The following is a 15,343-nucleotide window of genomic DNA, read 5'->3' as shown; positions in this document are numbered from 1 at the left end:
TCCAAGAAGAGTGGCAAGACTGTTGCCAATCCGACGAAGAAACCCAAGGCTGTACCTAAGCCTAAAACGGGGTGTTATTATTGCAAGGGGATGGATCACTGGAAGCGCAACTGCCCCAAGTATTTGGCTGATAAGAAGGCGGCCAAAGAAAAATTAGGTATATGTGATATACATGTTATTGATGTGTAATTAACCAACTCTCGTAGTAGTGCCTGGGTATTTGATACCGGTTCTGTTGCTCATATTTGCAACTCGAAACAGGAACTGCGAAATAAACGAAGGCTCGCGAAGGATGAAGTGACGATGCGCATGGGAAATGGTTCCAAGGTTGATGCAATTGCTGTCGGCACAATCTCACTTCAGTTACCATCAGGATTAGTTATGAACTTTAATAATTGTTATTTAGTGCCTGCGTTAAGCATGAACATTATATCTGGATCTTGTTTATTGCGAGACAGTTACTCGTTTAAGTCAAAGAATAATAGTTGTTCTATTTCTATGAGTAATATCTTTTATGGTCATGCACCCATTGTGAGAGGATTGTTCATATTGAATCTTGATTGTGATGATACACATATACATAACATTGAGACCAAAAGATGTAGAGTTAACAATGATAGCGCCACGTTTTTGTGGCACTGCCGCTTAGGTCATATTGGTGTAAAGCGCATGAAGAAACTCCATTCCGATGGGCTTTTGGAGTCACTTGATTTTGAATCACTTGACACGTGCGAACCATGCCTCATGGGCAAGATGACTAAGACTCCGTTCTCTGGAACAATGGAGCGTGCAAGTGACTTGTTGGAGATCATACATACCGATGTGTGCGGTCCAATGAGTGTGGAGGCGCGCGGCGGATATCGTTATTTTCTCACCTTCACTAACGATTTGAGTAGGTATGGATATATCTACTTGATGAAGCACAAGTGTGAAACGTTTGAGAAGTTCAAGCAATTTCAGAGTGAAGTTGAAAATCATCATAACAAGAAGATCAAGTTCCTACGTTCTGATCGTGGGGGTGAATATCTGAGTTTCGAGTTTGGTGCTCACTTGAGACGACGTGGAATCGTTTCACACTTAACACCGCCTGGAACACCACAGCGTAATGGTGTGTCCGAACATCGTAATCGTACTTTGTTAGATATGGAGCGATCTATGATGTCTCTTACCGATTTGTCGTTATCGTTTTGGGGTTATGCATTAGAGACAGCTGCATTCACTTTAAATAGGGCACCGTCAAAATCCGTTGAGACGACACCATACGAGTTGTGGTATGGCAAGAGGCCAAAGTTGTCATTTCTTAAAGTTTTGGGATGTGATGCTTATGTCAAAAAGCTTCAGCCTGAAAAGATAGAACTCAAAGCGGAAAAGTGCGTCTTGATAGGTTACCAAAGGAGACAGTTGGGTACACCTTCTATCTCAGATACGAGGGCAAAGTTTTTATTGCTAGGAACGGAGCTTTTCTTGAGAAGGAGTTTCTCTCGAAAGAATTGAGTGGGAGGAAGATAGAACTTGATGAGGTTGTCGAACCTCTACTCCCTCTAGACGGTGGCGCAGGGCAGGGGGAAACCTCTGTCGAAGCGATGCCGGTTGAGGAGGAAGCTAATGATGATGATCATGAAGCTTCGGATCAAGTTCCTATCGGACCTCACAGGTCGACAAGATCACGTACTACTCGTGAGTGGTACGGTAATCCGTCTTATCAATAATGTTGTTAGACAACAATGAACGTGTGAATTATGAAGAAGCAATGGTGGGCCCGGATTCCAACAAATGGCTCGAGGCCATGAAGTCCGAGATAGGATCTATGTATGAAAACAAAGTGTGGACTTTGGAAGTATTACATGAAGGCCGCAAGGCCATTCAGAACAAATGGATCTTTAAGAAGAAGATGGACGCAGACGGTAATGTAACTGTTTATAAAGCTCGACTTGTGGCAAAGGGTTTTTCACAAGTTTAAGGAGTTGACTACGATGAGACATTCTCACCGGTAGCCATGCTTAAGTCCGTCCGAATCATGTTAGCAATAGTTGTATTTTTCGATTATGAAATCTGGCACATGGATGTCAAAACGGTGTTCCTTAACGGTTTTCTTAAGGAAGAGTTGTATATGATGCAACCCAAAGGTTTTGTCGATCCAAAGAATGCTAACAAAGTATGCAAGCTCCAGCGATCCATTTATGGACTGGTGCAAGCATCTCGGAGTTGGAATAAGCGCTTTGATGAGGTGATCAAAGCATTTGGGTTTATACAAGTTGTTGGAGAATCTTGTATTTACAAGAAAGTGAGTGGGAGCTCTCTGGCGTTTCTAATATTATATGCGGATGACATATTGCTGATTGGAAACAATGTGGAGTTTTTAGAGAGCGTAAAAGATTACTTGAACAAATGTTTTTCTATGAAAGACCTAGGAGAAGCTGCTTACATTCTAGGCACTAAGATCTATAGGGATAGATAGAGGCGCCTGATAGGACTTTCACAAAGCACATACCTTGATAAAGTTTTAAAGAAGTTCAAAATGGAACTATCCAAGAAGGGGTTCTTGCCAGTATTACAAGGTATAAAGTCGAGTAAGACTCAGTGTCCAGTAACTGTGGAAGATAGAGAAAAGATGAGTACCGTCCCCTATGCTTCAGCCATAGGGTCTATCATGTATGCAATGCCGTGCACTAGACCGTACGTCAGCCTGGCCATAAGTATGGCAGGCAGGTTTCAAAGTAATCCAGGAATGGATCACTGGACGGCGGTCAAGAATATTCTGAAGTACCTGAAAAGGACTAAGGAAATGTTTCTCGTTTATGGAGGTGACTAAGAGCTTGTCGTAAAGGGTTACGTCGACGCAAGCTTTGACACTGATCCGGATGACTCTAAGTCTCAAACCGGATACATATTTATTCTTAAAGGGGGTGCGGTAAGCTGGTGCAGTTCCAAGCAAAGCGTCGTAGCAGATTCTACATGTGAAGCGGAGTACATGGCTGCCTCGGAGGCAGCTAAGGAGGGTGTCTGGATGTAGCAGTTCATGATGGATCTTGGAGTTGTGCCGAGCGCACTAAATCCAATAACTCTGTTCTGTGACAATACTGGTGCCATTGCTTTAGCAAAGGAACCAAGGTTTCACAAGAAGACCAGACACATCAAACGACGCTTCAACCTCATCAGCGACTACGCCGAAGGGGAGGACGTAAATATTGGCAAAGTGCACACGGATCTGAATGTAGCAGACCAGCTAACTAAACCTCTTCCACGAGCGAAGCATGATCAACACCAGAATTGTATGGGTGTTAGATTCATTCCAATGTAAATCGCATAGCGATGTGAGACTACATTATTGACTCTAGTGCAAGTGGGAGAGTGTTGGAAATATGCCCTAGAGGCAATGATAAAATAGTTATTATTATATTTCTTGTTTCAAGATAATCGTTTATTATCCATGCTATAATTGTATTGAATGAAATCATAGATACACATGTGGATATATAGACAAAACAATGTCCCTAGCAAGCCTCTAGTTGGCTAGCCAGTTGATCAAGGATGGTTAAGGTTTTCTGACCATATGCAAGTGTTGTCACTTGATAACTAGATCACATCATTAGGAGAATCATGTGATGGACTAGACCCAAACTATGAACGTACTATGTGGTCGTGTCATTTTGTTGCTATTGTTTTCTGCGTGTCAAGTATACATTTCTATGACCATGAGATGATGTAAATCACTATCACCGGAGGAATACCTTGTGTGTATCAAACGTCACAACGTTACTGGGTGACTATAAAGGTGCTCTACACGTATCTCCGAAGGTGTCCGTTGAGTTAGCATGGATCAAGACTGGGATTTGTCACTCCGTGTGACGAAGAGGTATCTCGGGGCCCACTCGGTAATACAACATCACAAACAAGCCTTGCAAGCCATGTGACTCAAATGTAAGTCACGGGATCTTGTATTACGGAATGAGTAAAGAGACTTGCCGGTAACGAGATTGAAATAGCTATAGGGATACCAATGATCAAATCTCGGGCAAGTAACATACCGAAGGACAAAGGGAATGTTATACGGGATTATATGAATACTTGGCACAGAGGTTCAACCGATAAAATCTTCGTGGAATGTGTAGGATCCAATATGGACATCCAGGTCCCGCTATTGGATATTGACCGAGGAGTGTCTCGGGTCATGTCTACATAGTTCTCGAACTCGCAGGGTCTGCACACTTAAGGTTAGATGATGTTTTAGTATAGTTGAGTTATATGTGTTGGTGACCGAAGGTTGTTCGGAGTCCCGTATGAGATGTCACGAGGGTTTTCGGAATGGTCCAGAAATGAAGATTGATATGTAGGATGGTTTTATTTGGTTACGGGAAAGATTTCGGGCATTGCCGGCAGATTACCGGGAGTGACGAATGGGTTCCGGGTGTTCACCGGGTGGGTCCCACCCACCCGGGAGTGAGCCCAGTAACCCTAGGGTGGCGCACCGACCCTTAGTGGGCTGGTGAGGCTAGCCCAATAGGGCTATGGCGCCACAAGTGGAAAAAACCAAAGGAAAAAAGTAAAACAAGGAAAAAGGGAGGTGGGAAGGAAGGAGTGGACTCCTTCCCCCAAACCGAATTGGGGTGGGAGTCCACCTCCTCCAAATCGGTCGGCGCCCTTGGGGCTCCCTTAAGCCCCAAGGCTAGCCCCTCCCCTCCTATATATATATATATTGGTGGTTTTAGGTCTTTTGAGACACAACTTTGGCACGTGCAACTCAAACGTATACCACATAGTTCTTCCTCTAGATCGGATTTCTGCGGAGCTCGGGCGGAGCCCTGCAGGAGTAGATCATCACCACCAACAGCGCGCCGTCACGCTGCCGGAGAACTCATCTACTTCTCCATATCTCTTGCTGGATCAAGAATGCCGAGATCGTCATCGAGCTGTACGTGTGCTGAACGCGGAGGTGTCGTCCGTTAGGCGCTAGATCGGAACGGATCGTGGGACGACGGTGATTTGAATCACGAAGCTGTACCACTACATCAACCGCGTTTCTTAACGCTTTCCGCTTAGTTATCTACAAGGGTATGTGGATCTAATCTCCTCTCGTAGATGAACATCACCATGATAGGTTTTCGTGTGCGTAGGATTTTTTTTCCCATGCAACGTTCCCCAACAACCCACCCGGGAGAGAACCTAATAGGCCCATGGGTGGTATACCAGCCCTTAGTGGGCTGGTGTAGCCAGCCCAATAGGGCTATTTCGACCAAGGAGAAAAAACAATGCAAAAGGAAAAAAAGAGGAGGTGGGAAGGAAGGAAGGGACTCCTCCTTCCAAACCGAATTGGAGTAGGAGTCCCTCCTCCCTCTCTCGCCCGACGCCTTGGAGGCTCCCTTGAGCCTCAAGGCTAGCCCCTCCCCTCCTCCTATATATACTAGAGGTTTTATGGTTTTTGAGACACAACTTTGCCACGTGCAACCCTAAACCTCTACTTCGTAGTTCTTCCTCTAGATCGGATTTGTGCGGAGCTCGGGCGGAGCCCTGCAGGAATAAGATCATCACCATCACCAGCGCGTCGTCACGCTGCCGGAGAACTCATCTACTTCCCCGTCTCTCTTGCTGGATCAAGAAGGCGGAGATCATCATTGAGCTGTACGTGTGCTGAACGCGGAGGTGCCGTCCATTCGGTGCTAGATTGGGACGGATCGTGCGACGACGGTGATTTGAATCACGAAGCAGTTCCACTACATCAACCGCGTATCTTAACGCTTCCCGCTTAGCGATCTACAAGGGTATGTGGATCCGATCTCCCTCTCGTAGATGAACATCGCCATGATAGGTCTTCGTGTGCGTTGGAATTTTTTTGTTTCCCATGCAACGTTCCCCAACAAGTTCATGCAAGTGGCCCTAGATCATGTCGGCAACACAATCAGCCTACATGTCCTCGCTGGTAACACAACCCTGCCCACCCGTCGGAAAGCCCTCGCCACGGCCCTCGAAGATATCATTCTCCATGAACTGGGCGTAGAAGGGGCCCTCGATCGTTGGCGTCGGTGTTGACATTTCACCGAACAAGACACGGGGCGACGACATGGTGGCCGTAGACAGCGACCGGGCTTGCTTTCTTTGCATCTCCATGGACGGGCGGCCACCGTTCCAGGACCCCGGCGTGACATTGAGGCCGATGACGGCCGAGGGGCGCGACGTGGACGGCGCGATCACGCTGACTTCCGGCGACCCCGACAAACGGGTTTGGGTTTGGCACCTTGGCGAAGGGAAACCAGGCGACAATGACGTGGTCGACGACGTCGGGGAGGGGCAATGCGAAGGCCGGACGTCCGACGAGCCTGTGCTCGCCGGCCCGACTAGCACAACCGCGAAGCTCGTCGGACGACACAACCCCATCATGAGGAGGGCGTGCGCTTTGCTGACGATGGCATCCTTCCTCTTGAGCATCGGTCTTCTACCGCGCGGCCTCCAACACAACATGCTCGATTGCGTACGCGGCCGCGACGTCCTTCCTCTTCGCCTTCGCCCACCGGTTCTGCCTCTTGGCCGATTCTGCATCCAGCTTTGCGATCTCCTCCGGCGTGAGTTCCGACCGCGGCTTCTTCGTACCATTGGGTGCCTGCTTCTTCTTCGCCTTGGTGGCCGGGACGACGACCGGGTCGCCGAAATTCTGCGGGGGATCGGCCATGGCGGGAGGGTGGTGGGCGGAGGGGAGGGCGGGGCGTGCGATGGTTTTGGGGGAAATGAAATGAAATGTGGCGTGGGGGCGGGAAGGCCGTGCTGCTTTGTGCCACCGACGGGCGGGCCTGGGGAGGACAAACGCGCGTGTCCCGCCCGTTCGCACGGCGTCCGCGCGCTATCCGTTTCACCTTAAAACCGAATCAAGTTTGGGCTGGGAATGGATCGAAAGCGGACAGAAAATGGGCAAACGTTCGTTTGCGCCAGCCAGCTGGACCGTTTGGTGTGTTCGTTTTGTTTAAACAGACGCGAACAAACATGATAGGGTCGCGCGCTGGAGTTCCCATAAGCAAGATAATACGTATGAATGGGTAGAGAAAGCGTCAAACTTCTTGTTATCACATGTGCTCTTTGATGTAACCTTGCCACGAAATGAGTAAAGTGCCATGTGGCTTTTCCTTAAAAACGAAGTACTCGTTTGCTGCACATATTCTCCATTTCGCTTGCGAACCGCGGGCGGGTGAATCTTCTGCCAAATTTTTGGCTCCCCACGATTTGGTGGGGCGGACAGCGGACGTGGGCAAAAACCAACCAGCCCCTTCTCCCGCCGCTGGATTTCACCCCGAATAGCCGAAAAAGAAAAAAAATACGCGCACCGCTAGGTTCCTGCCCGCCGTCGCTGTCACTCGATCCGTCGCTGGCGTCCCTCCTCCGCCGCCGCGGCCATATGCGGTGGCTAGTCCGAGCAGCTACCGCACGTCCCTCCTACTCGTCCTGGAAAGGTGTGGCTCACCTCTCTGCTCCTTCTGCCCCCACCCCCCTCCCCCCCGGCCCCCCCTCTAGGTTCCTGGCCGCCGCCGTTGTCACTCGATCCGTTGCTGGCGTCCCTCCTCCTCCGCCGCGGCCATGGGCGGAGGCTAGACCGAGCAGCTACCGCACGTCCCTCCTAGGCTCACCTCTTTGCTCCTTCTGCCCCCCCCCCATGGGCGGGGTAACTGCTGTAGTGGCATGGAGATTTACACTCCATGGCTTGTTGACACTTCAAATAACAATGCAATAATATCAGTCTTCAGACATGCATTTGAAAACTTCAATGAAGTTTTGATTTGCATGGACAGGAGGGACCAGAGGTGTGTGTCACCGTTGCTGCCAAGTTTGCATCCATAGCTGCTTCAATTTTCAGTGCCACCTATTGCTTGATTATTATTGAATCAATTGAGGGCTTGATGGAAAAGATCAATGTGCTGCTCCTCTTTAGCGATAAACTAGATCAGTTAATATCCATTATTCAATCTCAACGAATCTCTCATCAAAATAGGGACTTTGCAGCTATAAGCAACTGCACTGGAATATCAAGGTGTAGGATAAATAGTTCAGAACTGAGTTCCTCTGATAATAAGTTGCATGTCTTCTCTGTCTATGTTTATGTTTATCATGTCCTTTGAAATTGCAGGACTTAGTTTTCTTTTCAATCAGTGTGCATATTTACTGCTGCAATGCATGATCTCTTGTATAGTCAGCAACATACATTTCTAAATCAAACTTTGGCACTCTCAGCGAACTCACACCTTGATCTTCACCACCCAACTGCAGGTCCTGCACAAGCGTGCTCAAGGGACTGTTCACCTAGTTGTGGCAGAGCCGGTTAAGGAGAGGGAGCCCCGTTTTGTGGCTCGGCTCACACCTACGCACGCCCCCCTTGCGGCTTCCCCTGTGCCTCCGGTGACTGCTTCTTCTTCGACTCCGGCATAGGTAAGCCACTCGGTTTTTCTCCTTTGCTTTCTCTCATGCTTTATGTGCCAACAGTCATCAAGCCCTTGTAAATTTATCCTGGCCATTGCACCATGGCAATTTCTTGGGTTTTGGGTTGTGCTGATGGTATGTGATGCCAACATTTGTACTTCTCGTCACTGTTTTAGTGGATTTATTATCCCTTAAGTGCTAATTTAGCTATGGTTTTATCTACTATCCAGAGGAGTAGTAGGACCGTCGGCACCATGATGGAGTCCGGCTTCGTGTTCCCAATACTGTCGCCGGTGGTGATCGCGGAGCAGCTGTCCCAGTACGGGATCGCCCCCGTCGCGAACCTCCGCCCCGAGAACATCGCCAACCCGCAGCCCGACCTGCTCCCTGGCGTCCTCGCCCGCTTCTTTGACTCCTTCGTCGATGCCCCCGGGTAACAAAAGAAGCATGCCCCCTCTCCCCCCCTCCCTCGCTCGCTCACCAGGCTAGATTTCACAGGGACGGTGAGGACGGGCTGCTAAGGTTCAGCGACTTGGAGGTGCTGGACAACCCAGAGCACCATGCGGAGGCCATCCGAGCGCTGCACCTCTACATCAAGTCGCAGGCCTTCCTCGACTCCATCAAGTTCAAGGACTTCACGCTTGCCGACTTCACCCGCCCCACTCCGGACCGCGTCGTCGTGGTCCTCAGCGCCCTCGTCAACTTCCTCTTGTACAGGGAGGAGAAGGTCACCCTCTTGCAGCCCATCGTCAGCGAGACCCCCGACTACCACGAGCGCACTCTGGAGCTCAAGGCCAGGATAGCCCAGGTCTTTGCTGTTCACAGTTTCCGCAGCTAATGTGTTTGTGGAAATGCCCACAGGCTGACAGGAAATTCTTAGAGTTGCGTTTATGTTTCTCCGTGCAGCTTCAGAAAGAGATTACGGATCATGAGCTTGCGGTGCAAATGGAGGAGCCCATGGCCCAGCAGCTGGAAGCGGATGTCAATGCTCTGCAGCAGAAAGTTCAGGTTTACAACAAGCAGCAACTGACCCTGCGAGCAAAAGCCGCAGCCATCAATGACAAGAAAGAGGAGATCCACAGGAAGGTGTGCTGATTCCTACCTTGTGTCTTCTGTAGTGTCGCTCTCTATCCAAAAAACTAATTATTTTCAGTGGATTTTTGGCATCATGAGTTGCAAATAAAGTATAGTCCCTAAGAGCCAAGCATGCTACATGGTCTAGGAGTTTCTGATCAAAATACATCACATGTTGCCACATCAGGTCGAATATAAACAGCCTTGTGTGGTTGTGGTGCAATCTATTCAGCCTTGTGCCTTTTGGCGTGGCGTCGATCCTGGTCTTCTAGACAAAGCTAGAGCTAATTGGTCAAAAACCTTGCCTCCAAGTATTTCCTAGATAAATCTCGAGCTGGTTTTGATGTCAATAAATCCGGAGCTCTCATAGGATCCTGTTTGAAACCTGAAATCAGGAGATCTGCCATATCAAACTAAATAGGAGTTTAAAGTAGCTTGAAAAGTATGAGCCTTAATCACAACAAGGTGCATTATCTGCTATTGGTTATAAATTGTAACATTAAGTAGTACTATATTTAATTACAGGGTAGTACTATATTTAATTACAGGGCCATAGATTTTATTAGACCAGGAGCTATTGGCCCTAACACATCTCCCGCTCCATCTTGACTTCATAGATTAGAAATGCTCCAGCCCACAGCCCCACACAGGACAGGCTATCTACAATTTACCATATGCAAAGTAAACTATGTGCACATTCTTTAATATATCAGTCATTTACTCTTGAGTCCTGCCATCTGCTCGTCACCAACCATCTGCTCGTCACCAATTGTTTGTGAATGAGAATATTGAACATCTGATATATTGCTCTCGCTAACTTAAGCTGATACACCCTCTGATCCAAATTACTAAAGCTGCAAAAATTAATTTGTATCGGACGGAGTAGTTTGATACTCTGCACAAAAAGCAACAGCTCACTGCATAATGTTATATTTGTTGCATTTATGTTTCCTGCTGCAGATAACCCAGGCTGATTTTGAGTTGACTAAACATGCCCAAGAAAACTCCAGATTGATGTCCAAATTAGTAAAGTCCCCAGAAAAAGTAAAGGTGAGACCTCTTCCATTTTATTTTATTTGTAGCAACAGGTAAGGTTCCAAATTTGGTATGTGCTATTTGTCCGGTGACCTGATGTTGTCGTGAATTAGTGACTATATGAGGAATTACCTATACTTGGACTTGTAATCTGGCTAGTACTAGGTGACTGCATATCTGCGTAAACAGCCTGGTTGTCCTGCTACCTTAATTTTTCCATGTATATCTGCATAACCTGCCTATTACTAGGTGACTGCATATAAATGGCCTGGTTGACTTGCTAAATTATTATTTTTATGCAATTCGGCTTGTGGAGGGGCTGAAATCCTATTATTTGGCTCAATATCAAGCCTACCAGGTGTACAGCCCGGTTAACCTGTGATTTGCTAAATACAACTTGGACTTGTAAAAGTAGTATCATTGTAAGAGATCGGTATAAGCTTGCATACCTGACTCTGGATTGTATTTCCTATTGAAGAGGGTCTTGGAAGAGAAGAAATCAGCCCGTGCTAAGTTGAAGGAGTCTGAGAAAATAGCGATGCAAAATGATCAAGAGAAATCTGCCGCTTTGGAGATACGCAATAAGGTATTCCGGTTCCACTTTTCATCAGAATATGCCAATTCTAGAAGGTGTTTTCCTTATGAACATTGACCATGACAACTGATTTCAGACTCACTTTGGAATTTGATAAAGAAACGATTTGCTACATGTGTCTCCCAAGACAATTTAGTTTCCTCATATGATATATCTCTTCGATATTTTGGATTATTCATTTGGTACGGTGGTGCTACTTTGTATCAGAGTGACACTTACTGCTGCTCCTAGTTGTTCTTAAATAGTAGATACCCCTGTAGTCCCGTCCTAAACTATCTCCATCTCGCAGGCTCATGAAAAACTGACGAAGCAACACTCTAAAATCCAGCACGTACATGAACAGGTAAGAACAGCTGAGGCATGATTGAAATATGACTTTATGAGACTGTCTAACTCTTTTTCTTTCTGTTGCTGCCAGCTTGTTGCTGCTAAAACAGTTGAAAAGGAAGTTAAAGCTCGCAAAGCTAAGCTTAATGATGAAAGTGTATCAGTTATGTCATTCGACGCACTGATTGTTGATTGGCAAGGAAAAGGTTAACTTTCTAGTCCCTAAACATATACCCCCTTCGTTCCTAAATAAAAGTATTTTTAGAGATTCCACTTGGGACTACATACGGAGCAAAACGAGTGAATCTACACTCTACAGTATGTCTACATACATCCGTATGTAGTCCGTAGTGGAATCTCTGAAAAGACTTATATTTAGGAACGGAGGGAGTATTTTGTTAGTACTGCTCAAGTATTGTATGTTACTCCCTTTCTGAGAGTTATTATTTCGTTCACATTTTTGCATTAATCCTTTCCAACCAGTACATGAAATGGAGGAGCGTCTCAAGGGGAAAGTGGAAGAAAGGAATCAAATAACAGCAGATGAAAATCAGAAGCTGGGCGCTTTGAGCTCCGAGATTGAGGGTAAACTGTGCCTTGAACTTAGAGAAAAGAAAGTGGAGGCAATGATCGCTAAAGTGATGTTCTTTATTCTGAATATATTGCTTGTTCGAACTTAAAATCCTTTTTTTGACCGATGGATCAACGGCCGCGCCGTTTCTGAGGTTGCGCCTCTCCTATACGCCTGCATCCCCAAACGGCGCCGCAAATCTAGAACGGTTGCTGATGGCCTTCAGGGGAACCGGTGGGCGTCCGACATCCACGGCACCATTGGCCTCCCTGAGATAGGCGAATACCTATGCCTTTGGCACTTGGTTTCCCAAACCACCCTCAGCGACGAGCCAGACAGCGTGCGTTGGAAGTGGACCACGAACGGTGCGTACACGGCCAAATCCGCTTACCTGGCCACCTTCCATGGCTCCACCCATTGTCAGGCCTGGAGGTTAACCTGGAAATGTTGGGCGCCACAACGGGTGCGCTTCTTCCACTGGCTCGCCAACCTCGACCGCTGCTGGACTGCCGACTGCCTGGCGCGCTGCAACCTGCCGCACCCACAACGCTGCCCGCTATGTGACCAAGCGCCAGAGACTATACAACACCTGCTCCTCGCGTGCCCCTTTGCCCGACAGGTATGGCACGCACTCCTGTCTTGGTTGCACCTCCCATGTTTGCCGCCAGACAACGACGCCGCTCTCCATGATTGGTGGCGAGATGCAAGGCAGACCGCCCCCAAGCCCATGCATAAGGGCCTTGCGTCCACGACCCTGCTCGTCCCATGGATGATTTGGAAGCATCGAAACGACTGCGTCTTCGACGGTGTGCGCCCTTCCATCACTACAGTGATTGCCAAGATTAAGGATGAGGCTACTCTTTGGGCCAAAGCCGGAGCTTTCGGCCTCCGTGTTCTCTTGCCGCAGACCTGGGATGTGCACCAATTCCCCTGTAATTGCATTGTAATCTGCCTCCTAGGAGGATTGTTACAAACCCTCTCTTTTCAATACAATTAAACGCAAAAGTTTTTTGCGTTTTCTCAAAAAACTTAAAATCTTTTTGAAATGGGAACATCATTAAATTTGGTGATTCTTGTGAGGCCTTGTTAGTATTTATTGCCGCTGTTTGTGCAGAAACACGATACTAGCTGTCCATCTCTTTGACTGTTAAAAACTGCAGATTTAGTCACATATTTTCGTTAACAGTATGTTTGCCTGAAAATAACTGAAATATCGTGTTTCTTTATGTCACCACATAGGCTTGGTGTTTGTGTAGGGAAGCTGCTTCAGTAAAGACTGCTTCCATGGCAGAACAGCAGAAAAGTCGCGCAGAATTCGACAACATTGTGAAGGAGGTAGGTCTGAGTGAGGAGACTGCTTCGTAAACTCATCAGTGAAGCACACATCTTTTCAAATATATCTGTATGTGCTAATATATGGATTCTTTGTGTAGTACAACGCCTACATGGATAGTTTCAACCCTTTCCTCGAGCAAGTTGAGGAGGCTGTCAGGTTAGTTAGATCACCGAGCTTTTGAGGCCGTATAAATACCTTGTGAACCTGTGGCCAGAAGCCAGACTGAATATAGCCCAAGTCGATATGTACCTACTTCACAGTGTAGACTTGTAGCTGGAGAATTTCTGATGAGATGATTGGTTTTGCTGTTTCCGAATGTGCAGGTAATCGGCAGGGGATGGCGCCTCTGCCCACGATCCATCCGCCACTGCCACAACACAAACCACACCCAGAGCCAGTGCAATGAGCAAGAAGTCGAGGGCTAGGAAAAAGACATGAGCCGTGCTTCTTGCCGGTGCATGGATGGAAAACTCAGTACATATCTCTATTTATGTGTGCATGATGCTGCAGTAGTGCCTCTAGCTGCTACCCCTCCATTCCTAAATATAAGTCTTTTTAGAGGTTCCATTAAGGGACTATATATGGATGTATGTAGACATATTTTATAGTATGGATTAACTCAATTTGCTCCGTATGTAGTCACTTAATGAAATCTCTTAAAAGACTTATATTTAGGAACGGAGGGAGTATTTATGTGCGCTGAGTTGTGCATGCGCTGGTTCGTTTGGATTGGGGCTTTGTTTTTGCGTTATTGGTTGTTTTTTGTGGTAGCTAGTTATTGATTTAGGTAACCCAATGCAACCTGCTGATGTTATCTGCTATGTAAACTAGTGGACCTGTTGCGCCAAATGGCGCAGAGGCACCCTAAAACCATGTCCGCAATGAAAAAAATTACATGGTTTAAACCCCTCTAATAGAAAACAGTATGGAATGTTGTGTATAATGATATGAATATACACGACTTAACTTAACAGTACATAATGTAGTTACATTGACGTTCTCCCTAATTCGAGTAATCAAATCAGTATGTGTTTCATTTGTCTTTGATGAATGCATCTAGATATTGAGCAAAAAGGATAAAGATCAGCCTTTTTTGGAAACTCTTAGAATTCTAAATGTTCATCTTGTTTTCATTTTCGTCAGCCGGGCGAAGCCAGAGCCATAAGAGAGTCATTCTTCTCCTGGATCACAACTTTTATCAGATGCCGGCAAGGAGAGGCTAATATGCAAAGCATCCCGATTCACTCATTTTGCTTCATATGTAGGCGATAGTGAAATCTCTAAGAGGTCTTATATTTAGGAACGGAGGGAGTAGATCTTAGTCATATTGGAAACCATGTGGTCTTAGGCCAACTCCACCGCGCGACCCCATCTTGTCCGCGCGCGTCCGTTTGGGGTAGAACGGACGAATACCGCGGCCCAACACGCAGATCCAAACGGACAAATGTCCGAATTTCATCCGTTTTTGACCCATCCCCGACCCAAACTTGCGCCCAGTTTGAGGGAAACGGACATCGCGCGGACGCGCTCGCCGCACGCCCTTGTTCGCCTGTGGCCCACGTGTCGGGGACACAAGCACTCCCAGAAATTCCAACGCCTCCACCCCTCTCCCGCCCCGCCCTGCCGACGGCGCTGTCGCTATTCTCCAGCCACCTCATCCCCCGACAGTCCATAGCAAACTCCGTCTCGCCATGGCCGCCACCACGCCCGTGCTTTCGCCGTAGTTTGGGCGTCGATCGGAGGAGGTTTGGCTGACGTCGTTGTAGCCGGCGGCAGAGTGGATATGGCGGCAGGCGACCTACCACGGCGGCCACGACAGCTTCCCGACGAGTGCTCCAGAGCGGCCAGTAGCCGGCCACCAACCACCCCTGCATCGAGATGACCATCGCAGCCTCTTCGCCACCATGAGCGCAAGGTGTTCGACACTTTGCCCGCAAAGGTATGGACAGTGGTGATGAGTTTTTCTTGCACCACTTCATTTATTCATCGGACGATTCGTCGTCCAATG

At 47.5% G+C, this 15,343-nt stretch overlaps 1 protein-coding gene across 2 annotated transcripts; it reads left to right on the top strand.

The window, feature by feature from the left end:
* The first annotated feature begins 8,237 nt into the window (after positions 1-8,237).
* LOC123444688 (kinetochore protein NUF2 homolog) lies at positions 8,238-14,240 on the top strand. Of its 2 annotated transcripts, none has more exons than XM_045121495.1 (12): positions 8,238-8,406; positions 8,628-8,830; positions 8,896-9,205; positions 9,304-9,483; positions 10,432-10,521; positions 10,985-11,092; positions 11,391-11,444; positions 11,520-11,634; positions 11,912-12,066; positions 13,239-13,334; positions 13,433-13,491; positions 13,659-14,240. In XM_045121495.1, exons 2-12 carry the CDS (start codon positions 8,652-8,654, stop codon positions 13,660-13,662), a joined length of 1,350 nt encoding a protein of 449 aa, XP_044977430.1. In that variant the 5' UTR covers positions 8,238-8,406; positions 8,628-8,651; the 3' UTR covers positions 13,663-14,240. The 2 variants fall into 2 exon arrangements, with proteins under 2 accessions (XP_044977430.1, XP_044977429.1); XM_045121494.1 differs by lacking the exon at positions 8,238-8,406 and adding an exon at positions 8,413-8,532.
* Positions 14,241-15,343: the final 1,103 nt, after the last annotated feature.

Source organism: Hordeum vulgare, chromosome 3H (genome assembly GCF_904849725.1).
Source record: "Hordeum vulgare subsp. vulgare chromosome 3H, MorexV3_pseudomolecules_assembly, whole genome shotgun sequence".
Lineage (NCBI taxonomy): Eukaryota > Viridiplantae > Streptophyta > Magnoliopsida > Poales > Poaceae > Hordeum > Hordeum vulgare.
The sequence above is the reverse complement of the archived record's forward strand: the minus strand, read 5'-3'. Positions and strand labels throughout refer to the sequence as shown.

What these genes read in the sequence shown, in the direction of transcription:
- LOC123444688 (XM_045121494.1), top strand. Translation starts at nt 8,449, where the DNA reads ATGTGCCAACAGTCATCAAGCCCTTGTAAATTTATCCTGGCCATTGCA. An exon ending in TCCTTCGTCGATGCCCCCGG is followed by an intron (nt 8,831 to 8,895) that starts GTAACAAAAGAA and finishes TAGATTTCACAG; the next exon opens with GGACGGTGAGGACGGGCTGC. An exon ending in AAGAGGAGATCCACAGGAAG is followed by an intron (nt 9,484 to 10,431) that starts GTGTGCTGATTC and finishes TTCCTGCTGCAG; the next exon opens with ATAACCCAGGCTGATTTTGA.